This window comes from Phaethon lepturus, unplaced genomic scaffold, assembly GCF_000687285.1.
Source record: "Phaethon lepturus isolate BGI_N335 unplaced genomic scaffold, ASM68728v1 scaffold7275, whole genome shotgun sequence".
In the NCBI taxonomy this organism is placed as follows: Eukaryota; Metazoa; Chordata; class Aves; order Phaethontiformes; family Phaethontidae; genus Phaethon; species Phaethon lepturus.
This window is the reverse complement of record NW_010538283.1, coordinates 84,138-108,205: the sequence shown is the minus strand read 5'-3', so window position 1 is coordinate 108,205 and position 24,068 is coordinate 84,138. Positions and strand designations below refer to the sequence as shown.

The 24,068-nt window shown below is 38.3% G+C and overlaps 1 protein-coding gene across 2 annotated transcripts in view; it reads left to right on the top strand.

The window, feature by feature from the left end:
- The first annotated feature begins 8 nt into the window (after positions 1-8).
- The window catches only part of GUCY1B3 (guanylate cyclase 1, soluble, beta 3), a 41,104-nt gene continuing 17,044 nt past the window's right edge, over positions 9-24,068 (top strand). For both annotated transcript variants that reach the window (XM_010286743.1, XM_010286742.1), the window contains exons 1-4: positions 9-79; positions 14,736-14,836; positions 15,841-15,959; positions 20,148-20,345. In XM_010286743.1, the coding sequence (XP_010285045.1) occupies positions 15,867-15,959; positions 20,148-20,345 (291 nt within the window). In that variant the 5' untranslated portion in view covers positions 9-79; positions 14,736-14,836; positions 15,841-15,866. The remainder of the gene's footprint in view (positions 80-14,735; positions 14,837-15,840; positions 15,960-20,147; positions 20,346-24,068) is intronic.

Below are 24,068 nucleotides of genomic sequence, written 5' to 3'. Positions count from 1 at the left end.
CGCAGTACGGCTTCGTCAATCACGCCCTGGAGCTGCTCGTCATCCGCAACTACGGCCCCGCCGTCTGGGAGGACATAAAGTAAGTGCGTGCGCGTGTCCGTGGGTTTGCGTGTCCTCCGCCCCGTCGCGGGGGTACCTGGCAGGTGTGCCGCAGCCCGGCGGTGCCCCGTTTGACGCCCCGCGCGCGGCTCTCCGGTAAACGCCTGTTGTAGGGCAGCGGCTGGCAGCGATCCCCAGGAGATGGCTCTCGGCTGTGGCAAGACCAGCACCATTCTGGCCGCGTTTCGTCCCACTCGGGGCCTCTCTTAACGCCGGAAAGACCCTCCTTGTTCCGCCTTTACCCATCCAGGACCCGCAGCGGAGGTGACATTGATCCCTGCGGTTCCCTCGATTATACAAAGTATATGTAGGCAGAAGTAATGTGCAGGCAAAGCGTCCCAGAAACCATGAAAGCCCTTCATTGAGTCAGACCACCAGATGAACCATGCAGTAGTTACGTCTCGTCGTGTTCCTGAAGGAGGTGAAGCACAGTTTTTGGCTAGTAAACTCTGTCTAAAATTAGTGTGATAGTTTGTTAATGTGCTCAGCTTGAAATTCAAAGAAGTCACGTAAGTATGTATAAGAATGTACGTATAAGAATGATTTTTGGCTTTCTTCTCTTGAACCTGATTTCTTGTGTCCAACCCTTGCTTGTCTGGCAATATAGCATTTTTCCAAGGAGATGACTGTCTTCACTGTAATCTTTTTGTGCAATCTTACAATTCATCAAAAGTTTGAAATGGGTAGTGCAAATAAAATGCTATTTACGATAAATATGGTAGTATTGATACTTGGGCAAAACTACGAGAAATATTTTTAAAAAGACATAAATGCTTACAGAGTTGTAAACTTTGTAAGGCTTCAGGTAACTATGTAGTTAGAAGAAAGGGTTTAATATGATCACTTGATATCGTATGTTTTAAGGGAGAAGTAGATTATCCAACTTCGAGAAAGTGGCCTTCTTTCAACTTTATGCCGCCTTCTATACTCCTCTCTCCCATTTATTTTGGGCCGATTTTAATATGTCAGTGTAGGTGTCTTGCCATTGTCCTAATACGGTTTTGGGGGTTAAAGGACTGTGCTTGACTCTGAGATTTTTGTGACCATGACACTTTTTTTTCATTAATCCATTCATTAAGAATGTGATGATCTTACACAGTACCATGAAATCAGAGAATCATAGAAAAGTTGGTTGGAAGGGACCTCTGGAGGTCCTCTGGTCCAGTCTCTCTTCCAGCCAGGACTGTTACTGGCACTAGATCAGGGCTCAGCTGTGACTTTTGTCAATAATGTCAATTGCAGTGGCTTGAAAAGATGGTTCTCAACATACCTTTGGCATTAGATGTCTTCAGTTCCTCTGCAGCCAACATAAACGCTAGCTGACATAAACTAAAAATTTTCAGGCCTGACCATTCTCACATACATGCAGTTGTGTGCTCATGTCTGATCAAGGCCAAATTTGTACTGCTGGGCGATAACGGTAGTGTGTGAACGTGATAGCAAGTAGTGTGTGTGGGATTACTGTCTACGTCCAAAATAAAACAGAGGCATTACCCACATTAAAAAAAAAAAATCCACAGTTTATGAAGTTCTGTCTTCTCTGTTGTTTTTGTGGTGGACATCTTTAAATAGGTGTGTGGTTACACATTTTGAAAAGGAGCTTCTATCATAAAATGTGAGCTCTTCTGCAACAGATGTCACATCTGGCTGAGCTGAACAGACAGTATATGTGAAATTCTGAGTACTCCATTCAGCACCCCTAAAGGTTTAATTGTGTAACGAACAAACATTAACAGGGATGTCTTCTTGAAACAGCTCCAGGACAATATGAGGGAGTGAGGGCCATGCTGTCAGCAGGGGATATGTGCATAGTCATTTGTCCAGTGTTTCCCAACAGTATCCCTCTGTGTTTGATTAAATGAATATGGGGTTTCCCCACAGGCTCCTAAATCTGAATTTAGGCCAGGTTAGATGCTCAAACTGTGACAGTTTCAAATATATTGCCAAGAAAAGGAATGAGAACTCAAATGTCATATTGAAATGCATTAAAATGCTCCATCACAAGACTGTAGAATACATTAGTATTTTTCCCACATAGAGGTACACGAAAGATCTGGTTTGGGGAAGTGAAATGGCACAACCAGTCAACTGCAGTCATCATCTTCCTTCTGTTTCTGTGGTAGAAGTCCCCACAAAACCATGTGTAGCCTGATGAGCATGGAAAAACTAGAATAGAACTTGAAAGCTCTGTGTTTGCAAAAAGTGACTACCTAGAGGTCAAACCATGTTTTAATTGATTTTCGAAAATAATATCTGTGTTGAAACTTGTGCAGTAGCAGAATAGGCATTTTGTGCCCCAAGAGCCATGGGGGCTGGCTGTACCTTAGTATGGGATACAGAAAACAAGTCATAGTCTTATTTGCCTGGTGCTCTATGCGTAGTGTAGAATTAAGGCATCATCCTGCCTTTGCCCTTTTTTGTCCTTCTGTGGGTTAGGGTGGCATGTGCTGTCCACACATGCTCTTAAATCACAGAATCACAGAATGGTAGGGGTTGGAAGGGACCACTGAAGATCATCTGGTCCAGCCCCACTGCCAAAGCAGGATCTCCTAGGGCAGTTTGCACAGGAACGCATCCATTCGGGTTTCGAAGGTCTCCACAACCTCTCTTGGGCAGCCTGTTCCAGTGCTCCGGCGCCCTCACAGTAAAGAAGTTTTTCCTCATGTTGAGGTGGAACTTCCTGTGCTGCACTTTATGCCCATTGCCCCTCGTCCTATCACTGGGCACTACTGAAAAGAGACTGGCTCCATCCTCCTGACAGACACCCTTCAGATATTTACAGACATTGATAATGTCCTCTCTCATCCTTCTCTTCTCCAGACTAAACAGCCCCAGGTCTCTCAGCTTTTCCTCATACGAGAGATGTTCAGTCCCTTAGTCATCCTCGTAGCCCTCCGTTGGACTCTCTCCATGTTCCCTATCTCTCTTGAACTGGGGAGCCCAGAACTGGACACAATATTCCAGATGAGGCCTCACTAATACAGAGTAGAGGGGGAGGATAACCTCTCTCAACCTGCTGGTCACACTCTTCTTTATGCACCCCAGGATACCGTTGGCCCTCTTGGCTACTAGGACACATTGCTGTCCCATGGATAACTTATTGTCTACCAGGACTCCAAGGTCCTTCTCCATGGAGCTGCTGTACTGGTGCATGGGATTGTTCCTCCTCAGGTGCAGAACTCTACACTTGTCCTAGTTAAATTTCGTGAGGTTCCCTTCTGCCCAACTCTCCAGTCTGTCCAGATCCCATTGAATGGCAGCACAGCCTCCTGGTGTATCAGCCACTCAAATGCCAAGACCCCAGGTCCGGGGAGCCTGCTGGGTAGCACAGACTTTACATGGACCCAATGCTCTGGAAGTGCACACAAAGGAAAGAGCAAAAGTCAATCGTTTGTTCTATGAGGAAGGAAATTTTTTTTGTTCTCCCCCAGACTTCACACATTATCACCTACCAAGGCTCCAGGCTACTTGACTCATCAGAATTTGTTTTCTCTAACTGTTCTGTTATGGTTAAAACAATGAAACATGGCGGGTTGCAAAATTATCCTGATGCAATGTAAGTGGAAAGCTTCTCTCCTCAGTTTCAAATTGGGTTCAACTGAAGTGGCAGAAAACTCTCTACAATTTGGGGGAGTGAAATAAACTGTAGGGCTATCATTTGCCTTTAGAAAACTAAACAGACACAGAAACTTCTGCATCATATTGGTAAAGGTTAACATGGGTCAGACTTTAGTTTACTCAGTGTGGCTTTTGTGGTAAAATCTAGGTGATTTAAGAATACATGATTATTGGGTAAATTTTCAAAGACATTCCTAGCAGTTAAGTACATCAGTGTTGTTGCAGGTTTGCCAGTTAAGTCAGGAGAGGTGGATGCTTTTATTCATTCATGCATTTAAAAATGACCTCCACTGACTTTCACTACAGTTTAGATACCTATGAACTTACTGACAGGATTTGATATTCTGATTAACTTTATTTGCAGTTACATTCCAAAATAGTAAATCATATAAAATCATAGAATCATAGAATCATTTAGGTTGGAAAAGACCTTTAAGATCATCTAGTCCAGCTGTAAACCTAACACTGCCAGTCAAAACAAATAAAATCAAATCAAATACTATAATTGAAAATCTACTCAACTCTGCCTTTAAGGATATGTATTATAATTTTTTTTACAGGTGAGAGAATTGTTTTTTTTTTTTTAACTTGTGGTGTTTTCTGGAAATTTCTAGCATAGCAAAACCTGTCAATTTTTATGTTTCTTAAACAAAGCGAATAATAGAAAACGTTTTGTAGCTGCAGAATAAAGGCACTAGCTTGACTTTCCTCGTGTCCATATACTGAGTTCAGAATGTCACCTGGTCAAAGTTGGTTTGTTCTGCTTGCTAATATGGCAAAACACAGTTTGCATTTGTTGACAGATCCTGTAAAAATCAAGATTTTGTCCTATTACTCTTGCTTAGCACAATGCTTAGATGTAATAATAATTTGTACTATACTATAGTTTGCCTTTTCAGAAACGTAGAAAATTGTGCACAAAAGCTGTAACGGAAGACTGTTGTTACAAGTTGCAACAGTAAGCTCTTAAGAGGTGTTGGAATTCAAATAACTTACAGGTCTGATGCTGGTGGCATGTGAAGTCTGTGAAAGCTGTGTTTTGAGCATAAAAAGCAAGAAAAAACAGGTCTGCTTGTCTCAAACTGGGCACCCAAAATTAATGAAACCTGTTTGATCTGTGGTAGTCTTGCCCAGTTAAAATGGAAATCTAATAATTGGACTCACTAGCTTGTTGGAGAGCTAATTAATGCTTATGCATGCAAATAGTATAGGGATCAACTCCACAGGAAGGCTTGTTAGAAAGGAATAATTCTTTCTTCAGAGCTGGATTTGAAAACTGTGCTGTAAATCAAGCCTGCGGTTATATGTAGATGAGTGGGGTAAAATAAAATAACGGAATAGTTGTGCAGTAACTGAATAGGATCTATCCTCAGTACTGAAAGAACCAGTAGCCTGGCGGAAGTGGAACAGGTTCTATTGGCTCATGGGTGTGACTGGTAGGTTGCCTTGGGCAGGCAAAAGGAGAAGCAGGGAAATGTGATTTGGAGCAGACTTCACTAGTGTTGCTATGAGTGGTACTGGAGTCCATCTTTCCTGCTTTCACAAAATAACAACAAAAAAAGCTTATCAAATGTTTATGGCTCTTTATGAGACACTCGTTTTATTTCTTCATAATCATGCTGGGAAATGTCAGGTTTTCAGCTAACTGTAGTTTCTATATATAGGGCAACCCCTTAAAAAGCATGTAAAACAGTACCATAGTCTATACCAGTCTGTCTACAGTGTTTACACTGTCACTTCTGGGAAAGAAGATGGATAATCATCAGCTTAGAATGTAAAGTTTTTGGAGAAACTACATTTGTATATGTAGATACATATACTTATAAATGTTTATGTGTATGTATACCTGTGTATGCATATTATGTTTACATAACTACAATGTGGCCTGGGCCATAAAAATGCGAACTAAACAGGAGATAAGGATCAAAGGTCTCTACAAAACGTGAGGTGTGGCATTTCAGTTAGGTATCATGAGTAGTTGAAGCGAGTGGAAGGCCTTCCAATTATTCATGGTATTTCTCAACAAGGGCTGATTTGCAAGAGAACCTTGGTGCTAAGCTACTTTTAAACATCTAAGTGTAGGTTTAGATGTCCCTAGGACTTCAATTTTTTTTGGATCATATTAATGCCTTTGGGATTTCTCCCATCAAATTACTGACTTTCCTATTCCTTTCTTATGTACTCCTCTTCCCAGGAACTGTAGAAAAAATCCAGGTGGCTAACAAGTGGGTTATGGTTTTTACCACATAGACATGTATAGCTGTATATTGCAGTGGTGGTAATCGGTCCTGTGTGAGTCATCTCTCCTGCTTTGTTGAATTGCTGTGAGCTTGCTTGGTATTTCCCTTTCCCAGCCTACAACTAATTTATTATAATGAATGCTTGCTTTACAGTTTAGCTAAAGTTACTGATTCTTTCATGCTCAAAAATGTTGCATACTGTGTTAATTATCTTAATTGTCTTCTCACCGTGAACACTGATGAAAAAATAGACTATTCACTAGAGTTTTAGATTGCAAGTCCATACTTATTTTGGGTCATGTATGACTCGGTTATAATTAATTGCAGTGGTCTGTGAAAAAACATGAAAATTGATTTTTTGCTGCCTCCTTACCACCGTGTGGGCTTAACTAGTGCTGAAGGTGGAGTGTTCTGTTCAATCAATCTCATAACAATTTTGAAAAAAATACAGATTGCTTATAAATAGATGTCAGAAGGAGACTTTGGAAAGCTATTAGTGGTGAAAGGACAATAGGTTAATTTTTTTAATCCATACACCTCTTAAGTGTTTATCCAGAAAGTGGTGTTAGGTAGGAACATTTATTGTTTCTAAGTCCTTATTTCATACTATTCCAAAGTTCTAAGCAGTGTTTTTTAAGTTTTCTTAAAACTGATGCTGAACACATGATTCTTCCTGGGTCTGGAGGTTAATATGCACAAGATTTGTAGGGTCAGCACACTACACTTCCTGCTTCTTCAGTTCCTCACAGCGGAAGGACCTGCTTGGAGGTCAGGAGTTTAAACTGTGGATGCCAAATTCTTTAATTCATGTGGGAAAGACTTGGCTAAAAGGAAATAGTGGCATGTTGTGAAACATGGTGTGGGTGTTCTTGCCATAGCTCTAAGGTACTTTGCAGTTTTCCCAGAACTGGGAAGTGGTTTTAGACCTGTCAGGATACAAGGTGTTAGAAACATATCACTCACTCTTATAAATGAGATGCTTAAAAGAGAATTTTCTAAATACCATTCCTTTTAGTCCACTTATATAAAAGAAAGCAAAATAATACTAGCTTTATATTTTTAATAATATTTTTAGTATTTGGAGTAGTAGCAAAGAAATTGTAGATTTGTTAACTGTATCTTCTAGGATTATTTTGTTTTGAAAACCTACATTAAACACTCTTATATCCAGCCTGTAAAACTGGGAAATAGCTCAGAGCTCTGTCTAAAAATATGCCTATTTACTTTACCCAGAACGTCATTTTCCTGGACAGATTCCCATTTTAATTTAATCTTGTAACTTAATATAATTTATGTTTTTCCCAGCTGGATGTTTTAAAATATCTGTGGACCATCCACAAAATGCACAAGTCTATTTTCTTTTTTTTCCTTTTGGGAAGAGCGAGAAAAGTGGTTCAATATTTTTAATAATTTTTAGCAAAGCATCTTTGTGAAATACAGGAATGAGAAGCATTTTGAAAACACAAACCATCTCTGAAGTAATATAATGAGCAGTGAGTTTGCCATTTTAATGTAAAAGAGATGCAAAGACGGTGATTCTGGTTTCACTGATACCATCTTTCGTTCTGACACATGTAATTCTGCTGAATGGTGTTACTCTTGGAACGGAATTAAACTTGACATGCTCCTATCAGTGAGATCAGAACAATGCTGGGTTTCTAAGTGCAGTAGTGTTATTTTGTCATTAAGATTGTTTTGACTGGTCTCTTCAATTTAACGAGCACTTTTTCCATCCTTGGTACACCAAGAATAGTTAAGCACAATGGTGGCAAAAATCCCAACAGAAACAATACCTATCATGGAAGAAGGCCTAGAGGTGGTCTTGGAACTAGTTGTTGTTGTGGTGTGTTCAAGGTGACACACCCAGGGCATGCACTTAGGACTGGAGTTTTGCTAGGAAGAGATCCAGTTGTGCTTTTGGGACACTAGCTGATCTGGTAAAGTCACACCAACAGGTTCTAAACAATAATGTTGTTGTATCACAGAGAAGCCTGTGCATCTTCAGGATACAAAGTAATTGTTCGATGCAGTCTTGTGCCATCTTTTTTTCCTGTTTGTAACCATTACATTTTCTCAATATTTACTGCATACAAAATTCTGTAACGGTAGGGTTCTTTTTCTGTAAGAATTTTCTTTTAATTCCAGCTTTATGACTGACTACAGAGAAAGGATAGCAAGTGCTACTTTACAGGAATAAAAAAATTCTAACAGCAGCAATCTTCTTGATTATGATTTATTCAAATTCCCTTTTAATGCTACAATCTAACTGAAAACTACATTAAAATCCACTTTGTACAGAATGGGCTATATAAGTAAGACCAACCTGATGTGGCATCTTGTACAACTGCCTTGGCTGTAAAATCTCTAAAGATGGCAAAAGAAATCCTTACTACATCAAAATGGAGACAGTACTTCCTCTGTGAAATAAAAATGTGTGCTGTCTGTGGTTTAAAAATCTGCAGTGCCATATCTATCCTGATTTTAAGAATGGTTTTTGTTGGAATGTTTGTCCACACTTAACTTTTCATCTATCTCTGTGAATTATTAACATTACCTTTGAACATTATAGTGTGTTTTCAAATACTAAACTAGTTTCGCAATGGGAAAGATTTTCAAAGGGCCCATTGTACACACAGTAGTAAGTATCACCTGTAACGCTATTCTGTGCTGCTAGACCAACAGCAGTTTGGGGGGTGTTAGTGTGACTGATGGCAGAAAGGCTACTTTAAGGCTTGATCCTGCTTTGATGTACTCAGTAGGAATTTTTCCATTGATTTTAAGGTCAAAACTGTACATGAAAAATGGCCTCTATATAGCTGTGTTATTTTCCATGGTGCAATAGTTAAGGTTCTTTCTTCCCAAGTAAATTTCCTCACATTAACCTGGATAATATAAACATTCTTGAGGAAAACAAAGGCATTTAGAAAAGTCTGGGCTGGAATCTTTGTTTCCCACAACTTGAATAGCTCTGTGTAATCATTCAAAACTAGTCTAGAGTAAATAAAAAGGGCTGCCAGACCATAGCAGCTAGGACAGGCATAACATAGGATGTAAGTTTTGAACCATGGAATATCACATCCCATGTGCTGACAACAGGAGTCAGTTTGGGCAAAAGTGTTAAAATCCTGGTTTCTTTTAAAGTTTTGAACGTAAACTTACTGGAGAGCAAAGCACACCTTTCTTTTGACTCTAGAAATGTAAATGAGACCTGTTCTTTGACTTAGAAGTTAATTTGAAAGAAAGGCCATATAAAAGTTAAAAGTTTGCTACTTGTAGTGCTGCTACTTCACTAAAGAATTAACCGAGGCTTGGGAATTTGCCAGAGCTTGTTGCTTTTGGCTCATTTCCAGTCAAGCCCTTAAGAAAGCCACCCACATGTTATTGCTGCTAATGCCTTTGTGATCAAACACCGTGGTCTGTAGAAAACGTTAGAGCTATGCTAATTTACTCCCATAATTTTCTCTGGTCAAAAACTGGGAATAAAGATTAGAGCAACACATTTCAAGGGAAATGCCACAGTTTTTCATAAAGCTATGGATTATGAGGTTTTCTATGAAATGTGGTCAGCCAAATGTAAATTCTTTGCATCTAAGGATGCCATGTTACATTGCAGTTCTAATCCCAGCTCATGAACCACCAGAGATGGTTGGCCAGGCGAGGGAAGCTGTTCGGATGAGAACAGTTGCAGCTTTCTGGTCTTTAAAGTTCACATACTCAGGTTTGGAGCCATAGAGTTGTTGTTCCACGCAGACAGGTTCGTTTTCATACGTGGTACTCATGGAGTTAAAACCAGCTATGTCACTGGACGAATTACTGTTGATGGACGGCCAACCACAGCAGCTCTGCAAAGCTGATAAAGCAGCCTCACTTTCTACTATTAGTTATAACAGTTTTCACAACACTGTCATGTATTTCTTCTAGTTGTAGAACCAGTTTCTTAGTGTAAATACAGGCAGGTTTGATAGATCAGGTAGGGGTCAGGTAATTAGGTGAGAAAACTGCAGCCATGAGGAAACAGTTTAGGAATTACCCATTCACCTGAATGAACATTTTAACGACTTCGTCCTGTTTCCTAGACTGCTGGTGGTCAACCTCTCTGGTGCTGGTAGCTGTGATGCTATGCTCTCTGAAACAAGTTTATTAGAAGACCTGCAGTTTTGCAGACTGGCTGAAGGACAAGTGCCTCTGTAAAAATAGGACTGTATTCACACTGCATTGGCCATTTTAGATAAGCTTACAGCAGCATTTCACTATCACATGTAGTCTTAAAGCTAATCAGATATTTCAGAGGGAAAGACTTTTGGAAGGTCTCACTGTTGTCAAATTACTGAGGAAGGCAGAAAGGCTTCAGAAACTGCCGACCCATCTCACTGGAGGCAGGGGAAAGCCTTCAGCTGACTTCACTGAACCTCCTGTCCTGTCCGCAGCCACTCTGTCTGGCTACATGTTACTCTGTATGCACGGCAACTTCTGTGACCAGGTGGTGAAGCAGGGAAATCCATCCAGCAGAAAAATAACCCAGAAAAACAAATATCTAACTGCATTATATTTCAGTTCAGCATCTAGCTAAAGGATTGGGATGTACCAGCACAACAGGGCATAGAGATACAGAGAAGGAATTGACTTGGGGAAAAAAAAAAAAGTTCTGGAATTTAATAATTTTCAAGTGCAGGCTTTAAAAAGACAGTTTATCTTTTGACACAGGTTTAGATCAGACATTGTCATGGGATTTACTGTATTTGTAGGACAAGCAAAGAGGTTTTGCCCACATGTTTTTGAATGAGGAGTGTAATTCCCTGCAGGAGTAAATATTTAATTTGACAAATGTTCTAGAAAAAAATTCCCCAAATGAGACTGGCTTTTGTTGGATTACATTTTTTAAAATATATTTTTCTCTGTCTTTTTAAAATAAAAATAACTAAAAGGCAGAACATTGTTATTTTGTTTCGGAGTACTAGCCTGCAGTACAAGCACTGAGTCCTTTTCCTGTACTGCTGGAACGCCCAGCAAGACTGATAATATTGAGGGAGAATGAAGTCTTAGAGCAGTGAGTTTCACCTCGGAAAATTATATCCAAGGAATGCAGATGTGATTTTGATTGAATTATTTTTTGTTTAACTTTATCAGTAAGGTTATTTTAATGAGAAATACATCATTAAGGCTACAGAGAAGGTGGCTGCTGAGTGATCCAAAGCATCTAGAGAAAAGTAGAGAAAAACAAAATAGATAGAATAATATAAATGGAATAGGCACTGAAATAACCAGTGGTGATTTTAAAAAGTGGTGATTTAGAGAACTGTAAGCATTGAAGAAAAACTTTGACAAAGTAAACTAAAGACATTTAAAATAAGAAAAAAGGAAACATGGCTTGGCGCAGGGAAGGAAACAGGAAAAGTTCCAGCCACTGTAATTGGAAAGAAATGTAAGAAGTCTTGAAGAGATACAAGCATCATCAAACTGGGTCAATTTTTAATAGAGAAAATTCTCACACACAAAAACTGTGTCTACTGAATTGTGCAAGTATGCAGTGTTTTTGAGGATGTTCATTGCTTTTCCAGATGTGTGTGTTATCCTTTGTGGTTTGGCTGAGATCAGAGAGACTAAAAGAAAGCACAGTGTGTATCAGAGATGTGGGAAAGTTTGTTCACCCTTTGCAAACTTCCCTCCAAACTGTTATCTGACTTCCAGTTACATATAATGTTATAAGAATCAAAGATTCAAAATGGTTTTCTTTTCTCATGTTAATTTAGGTTCAGTTCTTAGGAAACGTAAACTCTACCTTCTTGTCCCTGACTGACCTCATATGCTTCAAGACAATGTTTCCCACTAACTCCAGCTCTCCTCCTACTTAGGAAAAGAAGGAGTATGTGGCATGGGAGTTGTTTTCAGGGATCAGTGAGACTTGATATCCTGCAGGCTGACCTGAATTTTTCAGAAAATGGCTGAGGAACAGGACCAGAAATACTATTTTGGAGTATGAAAATAAGAGTGTTTTAGGGGACTGTGTGTCTGCATACCGTTTCTGCTTGCTTCTTTATAGATACACTGTTTCTTCAAGTAATTAATAAATTATTGAATTGATTATTTAAAAAAGATAATACTGTAATTTCTCATTTTATATCTCTGAGAACACTCTTGCAGTCATTTTTGTCCTGCTTACTAGTGTCCATTCTTTCATTCCTTTTGGGAAGTTCCCAAAGACTTTAAGAAGAAAACCTAAACATTAAGTTTATTAATGTTTTTCATGCCATTGAATAGAGAACAATGCTTTTTTTATGTGGAATTATATAGGATGTTTAGTCTTACCTCCCTAATAGCCTTGTTGTATTACTATGGGAAAATTGCTTAGCTTGTTTTTAGTTCATTATGACCATTCATAGAGTGAGTATAAAAATGTGTATGTCAAGGAGCGGTTACAAGACTTCATTGATTAATAAAAAGAAAGTAGAGCTGGTTTTGAAATATAAAAACAATGTAGTATATTTTTTGGTCAGCAGTGAGAATGTGATCAGCAAGATTAAAGGAAGTTGAAGAGGAAAAAGAAAATAATGGTTTCCAGACTTCCATGGATAAGGGAACAGATTATGAAAGACTGATGATTGCTAACTGGAGAGTTAAATGACAAGTAATTCCATTACTTGTCAGTATTATATTATCATATGAGATTGGAATCAAGCCCTATCAGCAGTATCATTTGCCATCTAGCAGTTTTAAGATGAACAAGAGTACTTAATTCTCAGGCCTCTCTCCCCTTTGTGTAACACAGAAAATGTTTCTGTTTGTATGGCTGGATAATTCCACTACAACTGTAAATGCTTGAGTTGTTGTGCAGGTGTTATTATTTTGCATTATTTCATCTTTAAAATAAATTATGCCAGCTCTAGAAAATTAGAATCTAAGTTTCAGTCAATGAATTTTGTTTTGATTGATGGCTGATCATGTTATGATGATGGAGACAAAGATTTTAATGTAAAAGGGGATGTAGGATTTTACACAGTAGATTTAGAATCGACTTTTTATAGACTCAGAGGTTTATAATTCCTCTGATGACCATTAGAAATTTAGAGCAGTTAGAAATATTGGCTCTTAAACTGTATGTTTCAGCCTTATCTGAAGGAGCATTTCTGTCCTACTCTGGTAAAAGCCCTTCATTACTGTGGTACTAGTAACTGATGTTTTACTCATGGCTCTCTTTCATTTGTACATTAGAAAAATAATTATTCCAGTTCTGAATTGATGGATGTCTTGATTTGCTTGACATATGCTTAGTATTTTTAATAAAAAGCTACCTCATCATCTGTCATTTTGATATTTTTTCTAATTCTAAGGCTTTTTCTGAAGAACAACTCCCTGTACTAATTTTTTTTTTGGGGTGTGACATAAGAAGGTGTGATTCAGTCATTGTCTTCCAGGCTTTCATATCTCTGTCTTTCTTTTGTTCTTCTGAAGTGCTGTGCAGCATAGAGCTGCGTTTAGATGAAAAGGTATCTTTTCTTTTTAATGAGGTAACTGTGACCCTCCACCTGCAAAGATACTATTGGTGCTATGATCATAGTTTTGCTGAGCCAAAATACATTCTAAGCACCTAAATCAGAGCATGAGTACCTACAAATGTCTCCTCCTTTGTCACTATTTCTGCAAAGCACATAGTCTCTATAGAGTCATTGTAGGCAAGACGGTGGAAGGAAGGTGAACAGCTATTATAAAAAATATACTGAGCAAGGAGGCTGTGCTCGTTTGCCAGATGAGGACTTCAACAAAGAGAGCATGGCCTCATCAGGGACCGCAGTGGGCCCCCCTGCATATTGCCCTCTCTCTGCTGAAGGGAGATCAGGAGCAAATACAGAACTTGCATGACTTGCACTTACAAGAGAGCAGAGTCGGGGCCACGTTCATTGGCATGCTCTATGCACAGCAGGACCAGCCACACAGAGCAGTTGGCCCTTCAAGGTCCTGGTGTCTCCTTGCCTATGAAGGTGCTCCTTGTCCTTCTCCCGAGAGCTGGGACTCAACCACCACTGCTGAGTTTTTGTTTGGGTTTTTTTTTTTTACTTAGCAGCAGTAGTAAGTGTGTACGTGGCATACGCATGAGCCTTGTCTTAAACCTGGGGTTGAGAATTGTTTCCTTTAATGAAGAAATGTATATTTTTATTGTGCTTTAGTCAAGTGGTGACTCTTTACTCATGAAGAACGCATGTGCAATGCATGAACAAGGCCTTACAAAATCCTAGCATCCTTTTTTTTTTATCTACTGGGCATGTGCAGAATTCTGAGAAAAAGGTATTTGATTAGGTACCTACATCTGGATTTTAGATTCCTCTTTGAAGATATGTGCAAATGATTGTTAAAAAACTCCCATGCCTTTGGTAAATAAAGTGTAATCAAAAATGGAAAGAATGAAACTACTTGCTTAAAAAGTGTTTAAAGAGCCTGTCTTTGGCTGGATTATTGGATATTCACCTATTTCAAAATGCAAATTCTGTCTTTATTAGTTCAGCAACTTCTTTGTGAGGCTCTGTACTGAAAATTGTGTTTATTTTCTCACAACTAATTATTATTTTCAGAACACATGTGGTCTGAAATATTTGTACTGTACCTTAATGACTCTGAGATATGGAACAGATTTATTTCTAATTTTATGTCTTAAGTAACTTCTTAAAGGTAGAACCTACAAACTTATTTTATTTAAAAGACTAGTACCAAATAATATATAATTGATTTATCGATACGGTGCTTCTCCCTCAACCAAAAAGATTTTTTTTCTATTTTCTTTTTTAGGAAGGAGGCACAGCTGGATGAAGAAGGGCAATTTCTGGTCAGAATAATTTATGATGATTCCAAAACTTATGATCTGGTTGCAGCTGCAAGCAAGGTCCTTAGTAAGTTATAGGGATACTTTCTTTGTCCATTCATCACAAAAAAGATAACCCCCCTCCAAAAAATCCACATAGCAGAGAGAAATAGGTTGTAGCACAGAGGAAGTGAAAACTGGGTATTGGTCAAAAGGAGAATTTTTTTTTAAATCTTAGAAGAAATTATTTTATGTTTTTATTTATCTAAGATATTTTTATTCCTTTTACTCCTTGAAGTGATTTTTTTTTACTTCCAAAGTATTCCATGTAGTAGGTATACCTTAAACTGCAATAATATCCACAGAGGATGGTCAGTCTTACAAGAAGTCATGAAATAACAATATACTGCTGTAACTACCTTGCCAATACACCCAGGTTTAACCACTGCTGCAGGAGCAGCGTGGGAATGAATCCTTGATCTCTCTGCTGAACAAGCATGCCGAGTTACAGAAATGGTTGTGGCATGGACACATCTCGTTTCATATCTGCCATTGATTTGAGTCGCATTCCTTTTCAATCATTGCAGCTCTGGTCTGGAATTTAAAAGGTAGAATTATGCCCATCAGCATTATTTTATCTGCAGACCGAAGTGCTGTGTGAATTTGTTCTGAATCAGTAATTAGCCGAGAACCCATAAGACTGTGTTGACTGTAGTAATGCTGAATTGGAGCAGCTGATGTGGTTTCATGCTATTTTAAACCAGAAGTAACTCCCCTGAGGCAAGCACTACTAAGAACCGGGTTCCTTTATTTTCAAGTATCTGTATCAAAATCTAAAATGCCATACGTGCATGAAATACACAATGCAGCAAGTCATAATGGTAGTTGGTAAATCCTGATGAAATTCCTGTATTGAGTACTCATTATTTGCCACGTGGACCCTCAATCTTGTTTTTTTCATGTTCTTGACCTACTGGATCTGGGTAGAGTTTAGGTACCGTCTTTGTTATTTATGAATTCGACACTAAAGCAGTAAAAAAAGTGAGTGAAATGCAGTGTTTGGACTGAATCATATTTTCCTGTTTTAACTAGATCTAAATGCTGGGGAAATTCTTCAAATGTTTGGGAAGATGTTTTTTGTGTTTTGTCAAGAATCTGGTTATGATACAATTCTGCGTGTCTTGGGCTCAAATGTCAGAGAGTTTTTGCAGGTAAGAATTTTGTGCCAAATCATTTCAGATACCAGACAGAAGAATGGTCTAGTCAATAGATTATGTTGAGATTTGGAGACATAGGTTGTACTGTATAATCTCCACTTATTTGTGGAGAGGTGTCTGAAAACTTTCTTCCTTGGTATTTGTATTCTATAGAGCTTTCCACTGCTCAGAAATTTTGGCATTGTCGTTCTCTTTCCATCTCTCTCAGTTAATATATTATTCAGTTACCTGGTAGAGTAATAATTTTCCTGTAGTATCTTTGACTGTTCAATTTCATGAAAAAGGAGTGAGAAGGCAGGTAAGCTGGGGTTGCAGAGGCATTCATAAATCTGAAATTTCATTTGAAATTCCAAATAAAAGTTTTGAACAAGGTTTTTCATATGTAACAAAAGTATGGAGTACAAGAGGCATGAAAAAAACCAGCAGTTCAAATTGTCTGTGTTAAGTAAAAATACTTACCTTGTTTATACTAACAGAAAATGTGGTCTTCAGATTTGTAGGGTATTTCTTCTCCTAAGTTCTCTTTGACTAGTTATAGATACTGGTTATTTCTAATTGTACATTATGTACAGAGCTAGGGCTCATACACAGCTTATCTCTAAGACATTGTCCTTCATTCATGAACTGAGAGTGGGATAAAGCAGCAGTGTTTAAGTCAATTTTTGTGTTTCCTAACTGCAGAACAGCATGATACTGCACTGTAAAACGAGATAAAATGAAAACAATTTTTAATAGCATGGAAGAAATGTAGTGACTTCTCTAAAGTGTGATTTCTAAGTGTAGAAATAATGGGCTTCCCTTTTTTGTCACCTGAAAATTGTTTACTTCAAAAAAACACTTTGTGTTTAAGATTTGTGATATGTATCACTCTTGGAGAAAACTGCTTGGTGTAATGAGTTTAAAATCACTGAATTGATTAAGATTTCACACAAGATTGCCCAAAAGCTGAGTGTCAAATCTCTACTGATTTTCACTGGCAATTTAGCAGCCTCTTGTCATCTGTTCCCTTAAAATCTCTCCAGCAATAAGTGAAAAGAGCAGAGTGCATAGTTTGTTGGACTACTAGATTATTTACTTCTGTGTCTCACTACCTGCCTCAAAACATGGGTTATTCCAGAGCATCCTAGATGTAGTCAACCCAGACTTCTTGTACAAATCCCATGGACTGTAGCTGCTGGGCAGACAGACAGGGTGCTCCAATATGTGCATACCATGTGTGATCTGTATGCCATTGTCTGTCTGTGGGATGTGACATCCTTTATATTTCATACCTTCATTCACAGGCTGCCCTCAAAGCAAGCCTTCAGCTAAATGTAATTTTTAAATATGACTCATGTACTGAAGTTGTGGTTAGGGTTGAGCAAGAACAGGGGAGAAGGAAAAAGGTGTAGCTGGCCTGTTGTTTCATCACTTTGGCTACACGTGGATGGACCAGTCCTTCCCTATTCCTGTCCCTCATGCCCTTTTCCATGTCATATACTTCTCTGTCCATTCCTTACCATGTGTGATGATGAAAAGACTGGACATGTTTGTAGTGCGCAGCAAACGTCTATAAAAGTGTGAACAGCTTATATTTATATTCTTCTGGTGCCAGTATTTTAACCTGCTTTGTTTGAATTTCAGTGTTAATAGATGACATTGGCTATTATAAATAGCCAATTCTGTAAATTTTAACAGGACTAATATATTAGTAGCTCTGCCAGAAGTATACTTTTTAGCTTTTTATTATGATGGAAAATCAACGTTATCCGTGATTTATTATTTTTGCATCTTCCAGCAGTCAGATTAGGTCAGAAAAATAATTTATATACCTATTACAAAAATAGTTGCAGATTTGGTTTAACGTGCTGAACTTTTGCCAGATTCTTAAAATACATAATAGAGTTCCAAAAGGTGCTTCTTGAAATCTGTAGTGAGTCCAGGATATAGGAAAAAATTGAGGGCTGCAGCTTTTCAAAACATGTGGAAATAAATCTCATATTTGTGTTCTGTTTCCCTTGACATCTCAGAGAAAATTTAGTTTATTCATAGATGAAACGGAGGTACTTCAAGCTTCATGAAAGAGGAAAAAGACAGTGCAACTAAATCTAATATTTATACTTTCTGTGAAAAACACAGGCCTGGAAAAATTGCAAAATCATATTGAATGATATGAACCAAAGAGAAGCAGTGTGAAAAAAAGTACCTCCTAAGAAACCCAAAGTGTGCTTTTATGTTCTGTTCAGTAGCTTTCTGCTGAATTAAAATCAAACACTGGAGTAGTGGTTAGTTCTGTCATTTAGGGAATCATTTACAGGGCTATTTATTTAGTCAAAACCAGTAGTAGGGTGGCAAAGTGGTCTTGCAGAATGGGGCTACTGCCATTTGTTAACATCACTTGTGCCAGACTTAAATGTTAATAATTAGCAACCATCTTACAAAAATTCTGTTCTTGACATTGGCCATTTCCCATAACAAACTCCTTTTGAAATTCTTCAGGTGTTGGTGACTGTGAAACTGGAAGTTTATCATCTTTTCCCATGTGTGTCTTTTAGGAGTTTCTTTCCAAAAGGTCAATATATCCCAGCTGTTTCTGAATTATGTGTACTGAAACAGCAGTTCTGCACCAGATCAAGGAGATTGTGGGGCACTCTCTTGGAGCTAGTCCGCTCTTTTGCTCTTTTCTCATCCACACTCTCTCAAAACAGTCTCTTCCAATTTCATTGTCTGGAACACTGCAAAGATCTTAGAGAATTTGCCTTCAAGCATTATACTTTTTGCAATTGAATGCCCACTAACAGCTGGAATTAATTGACTCCCAGATTGTTGCCTCTTCAAGTTTTAATTTGGAGGTGTTGATATAGCAACAAAAACATAAATTTGAAACAAACTAAGAAACTGAAGGAGGAAGTTCCAGGCTGAGTATATCCTGCGGAATTCATTTTTAAGAGTCTCATTTCCTCTGGAGGCCTCCCAGGAGAAGAGACAGCTGTTTGAGCACTTTACAGCTCACATGAAATCAAGTTCAGTATGCTTCCACAAATTTGATGATCAACAGATGTCCATGAAAGGTGGAGAATGACCCAGACAGCACACTGAAATTATTTTCACCTCACTTCTCCTTGTGCTGGCAGAAAACAATATGCAAAGCCTGGTGGTAGCAGTTACGGGGGGGTGAGAGAACAGCATTTAAAATATGCAGTAGTGTTCTGGCCTTAAGATGGAAAGGAGTTGTATGAATTTTACAACATAGGTAAATAATTATGTGGGTTGCAACAGTATGCAGCAAACTAGTTTGCTCTTTCTGTGTTAAATTTACAGCAAATAGCAACCTGGAGCCTTGATAATTGCTTCACAATCAACTGTAGGTTGAGCTAGTGTTGTGCTCTAAGTGTAATTCTGATCTCATTGTTCCCTTTAATGTCCTTATTAGATATGCCTGTCAATTTATCGCTTAGCTTTCCTCTCCAGATAGAAATTTGTCTGGTCAAAATTTAAAGTTAAATACATAAGATGTCCAGGATATCAGCTGGAAAAATAGAATACCTCTTCCCTTTCCTGAATGACCTTTTCTGAAACATTATTACAGCAGCTATGATATATTCTGTGCATTCCGTGGATTTTTTCAATTAATTCAATACATATTCAAGAAAATATGTATTTGAGGCTGGTCTTTCAACCATTTAAATCTTTACTTTAAAATTTGAAACTTAGTCAGGCCCTATAAACTTGTGTTGACTGTTATGATGTCAGAACTAGCCTGTTTAATTGATAATAAGGAAGAAGATTCATGTTTATTCAGACATACTTATTTGTATTCGGAAGAGGAGATTATAGGACTAGAACTGGAAGCGATGAAAATGGATGACGTACCGGATTGAGAAACACACACATGGTCTTTAATCATCACAGTGTTTCAAAACACAGCATAGTCAAGCATGAAATCTTACTATCTGGAGTAATTTTTAATAGTGGTAATTTTGGTGCCATTCATTGTCCAAATATTGCCACAGTAGATGGAAAGAACATCACAAGCTACCTGAAAAGCCTGCTATTATGACAGTTCTACAAATAGTGAGGAAGTGCACAGAGAGCGTGAGCAGTAGGAGAAATGGGATGTTCAGCTTAGACAGAATATGTTCTCTTTCTTCAGAACTTATAAGTGGATGCCTTTATAATCACATTTTTAATTTCTTATTCCAGAACCTGGATGCTTTGCATGATCACCTTGCTACTATTTACCCGGGTATGCGAGCACCTTCCTTTAGATGCACTGATGCGGAGAAGGGGAAGGGACTCATTCTGCATTACTATTCAGAAAGAGAAGGTCTCCAGGATATTGTCATTGGAATCATCAAAACAGTAGCTCAGCAGATCCATGGTACAGAAATTGATATGAAGGTAATGTCTGAAGGGGTATAGGCATTGGAAGTTTATGTCATTAGGACAAATGCTTTGTGTCCATACAGAACAATGGAAAGATTTAATTGATCAGGCCTTGCATATGCAATGATATAAAATCAGAGCTTGATCCCAAGGTGCAGATATATCTAGGGAAAAACAGCCAATAAAAGCTTTTTGATCAACTGATATAAAATAGTTTTCATCAAGTAGAAAAGAATCTAAGCAGATACAAGAAGCATTCTTTTTTTTTTAACTATTCCCTAGTCATAGTACATTTCTGGCACAATTTCATTGTATACTTGCTCAGAAAAGCAGTTCCAGTTTCATGAGCGTATAACAAAAACATGATCTTGCTTAGATAAGAGATTTACAAGCAACCCAGTGACAAAAGTGTTTGTACTGCTATATCAGAGTTTTTGCCTTTTAGGTTTCTTGTTATAAGCTAGCTCAGTGAATGACTAGTTCTGTATAGTGATGGTGATATACTTGATGTCCTATGTTTAGATTCTACTTTGTAGAAATTCATAGTTCAAACTTTCACAGCAGGTGTTAGTAATCAGATATGGAAGGATGCAACAGAATCAAAACAATCCTCTTGGTCCCTGTTTATTCAAAGTGTTGGGACAGACAAGGGGGACCATGTTGGAAAGTTGGTGGCAGGAGTGCTGAAGCTGTTGCTTGACAAGCATTTCTTTTGGTAGCACAGGCAGCTTACACAGTCCCCCTTCTCTTACTGCTCAAGCTTGTCCTACGACAGCTTCTTCAGCTGTGTCTCTCCAGCTGTTGTGAAGCTATAAGATAAACTAGACTGAGGAAATTAACTGGGTTCAAAATAACAGGTTTTTTTTTTCTGGGTTATTTTTACCTACGTCTGTTCCTTTATGTGGTTTGGAGCCGTCTGTCAGAGAGAGTTCTGACAGCATAGTCAAGAGGTCATGCAGAGACAAAAGTGATCAGTGGGACAGAGGAGAAAGCTGGGCTGTGCAAAGCAGCTACTAGAACAAACTTTTGACAAACTGTGTCCTCAGTCTGAATGTTACTTTGCTGAGAAGATTGTATTGGACAGTACTGATATCCATCTAGGACTTCTCACAAATAATCTATGTTCCAAAGAGATTTAAATATTTATTATAAATTTACTTCTCATTTTCATTTGACTTTGTTAGGCTTTTCTGGAATTTTTATTGTTGTACTGTGATTAAATAGAAATTTACTAGTATTCATCAAACTTATTGTAAGCACAAAGTTTAATTTAAATCCAAACTATTCTTCTAGACCGTCTGAGCCAAAAGCACATAGGTGCCTAAAAATTAGTATTCCCTCTAAAGTGAAGAAAGTGCATATTGTCTGTATTTTATTTTGTCTGTTAACCTTGTTTTTTCCGTTGTCCCTATTAGAAAGTCACGTGCCCTCAACCCTGAAATTTTTCTTGTCTCTACTGGTTAATAAAGCCTAGCTTTTGACACCTTTAATGACATTAAATAGTGCTTTACTCCACAAGTTAGGTATTAATCATTAATGGTACAGAGTGAGGGTTTTAAAGCCGAGTAAGTCTGCCTTTGTGGTACCTGGCTAGTTTTACACTGTTCAAAAAAATGAGAACAGGAGAAGAAAATAGACCAACTTCTTTCATATCAATCCCTTGTCTCATAATTTAGTAAATTAATGCTTTCATGTTTCAGACTGTTAGTAATGCATTGTTTGAAATAGCATAGCACAGAAAAACAATGGAGTTGCTTTTCATCTCCTCAGTTTTTGTGGACCAATTAATGCCTCTTCTGCAAAATTTTTGGTTTGGACTTTAGTTAGAATTTTGCTTAAGGAAGAATATTTTTTAGAACTGGTAAGAGTCTCAGTGACTAGCCGTAAGTTTCTGATGTTATTATGGGAGTTACCTTCTGACTTGCAAGATCAGAGCTGAGATTTCCAAGCTGTCCTTCCAAATGTCTTTACCCAAAGCATTTATATAACAATCCAACACAGGAGTGGTTTAGTAAGTTCTGCAGTACTCTTTATGTTAGTGTAAAGTTGATATCTGCAATTTGATGTTTGATACTTTATTATCCACTTTTCTTCTCTGGTCTTTTAGGACAAATGCTTACATAAATCTGCTTGAGAGAATGCATGCTTCTAAGTCTGTATTTTCATTAAATTTTGCCTGAATTTGTCTTACATATTACCAGTTTCTGTGAAGGTGGTCTTCATTGTTTACAGTAATATTGTTTTTATTTCATTAAATGATTAGATTTTGTTTCATGGGTTACACAGAATCACAGAACGGCTGAGGTTGGAAGGGACCTCTGGAAGTCATTTTGTCCAACTTCCCCCTGCTCAAGCAGGGCCACCTAGAGCCAGTTGCTTCAGACCATGTTCAGATGGCTTTCAACTATCTCTAGGGATGGAGACTCTGCAAACTCTCTGGGCAATGGGTACCAGTGCTTAGTCCCCCTCACAGCAGAAAAGTGTTTCCTGATGTTCAGACAGAGCCTCTTGTGTTTCAGTTTGTGCCCCTTGCATCTTGTCCTGGCCCCAGACACCACTGAAAAGAGCCTGGCTCCATCCTCTGTGCACCCTCCCTTCAGGTGTTTGTACACATGGATGAGATCCTCCTGAGCCTTCTCTTCTCCAGGCTGAACAGTGCCAGCTGTCTCAGCCTTTCCTTTTATGATGGTGCTGTTATGGTGTGTCTGTGCTGAAGGCAAGGTTAAAAAAAAGGTCTCAGTTTGTCTCTGTTAAACTCTGCTAGCACTGAAAGGAAGGCAATTTGTTTTGAACCTGGATTCACAATTCCAGTTGAATAGTTAGGAAAACCTAGATTGACATTAATTGATTAATTAGTTCAAATCCAATTTGCGTTATCTTCCTTGATATGGTAATCGATTTTAAGCTAAATAGAGCTAAGACTATATAATTTTTGCAGCATGTATTGTCCCAAGAATTGTTGTTGACTTTGAGAACATGCTAAGAATATTTAAGTCTGCTAGTCTCAGTATGAGAACTAAAAATTTTCATGGTGCTGATGACCAGTTTTGGCACGAGATTGCTGTTAGCAGCCTTCTGGCTATGCCTTCTCTTGCTTCACTTGTCAGAGATTGTTTGCATATAAGTGAGGGTGACCTGTGAAAGTGAAGTCAGGACAGGGATTCCCTCAAGGCTACAAAATGGTACGGGTCAACGAAGAATGTTGTACAATCCTGGAAAGCCCAAAAGTCTGCTGGGAAAAGAGACTTATGCAGTTCTGTTATTATCTGAGAGCAGACTATCAAAACCTTTCTTTTACACAGGGAAAACAGTTTATAATATGAGTAAAGACTAGGGGAAACCCTTGACAAGATGGTAATTTCAGACTGTCTCATTAGTAATGGCAATATAAAAAACAAAGCTGGAACGTGACCAGCTGGAGAGCTGAACTAAAAACTACTTAGTTACTTGCCATGGAGGACAAACAGTACAAAGCTGCACATTAGAATGCTAGCTGTGTATGAAAATAAGTCAATTGTGGAGCATGATCAGCCTCTAATTCTGACCCTGGCACAGCCGGAAACTTCACTAGCTCCAGGCTCAGAAGTTTGGTGCAGTGAGACAGTCTGCCTTGAAACCAGCTGCCACATCCCCACAGTTTTAATTTTAAATTTGAGTGCGCAAAGCTAAGAGTGGTACCATTTCCACAGTGAACTGCTTTGCCTCAGATTCACCCTGAAACAGCTGCAGTGAAATTTG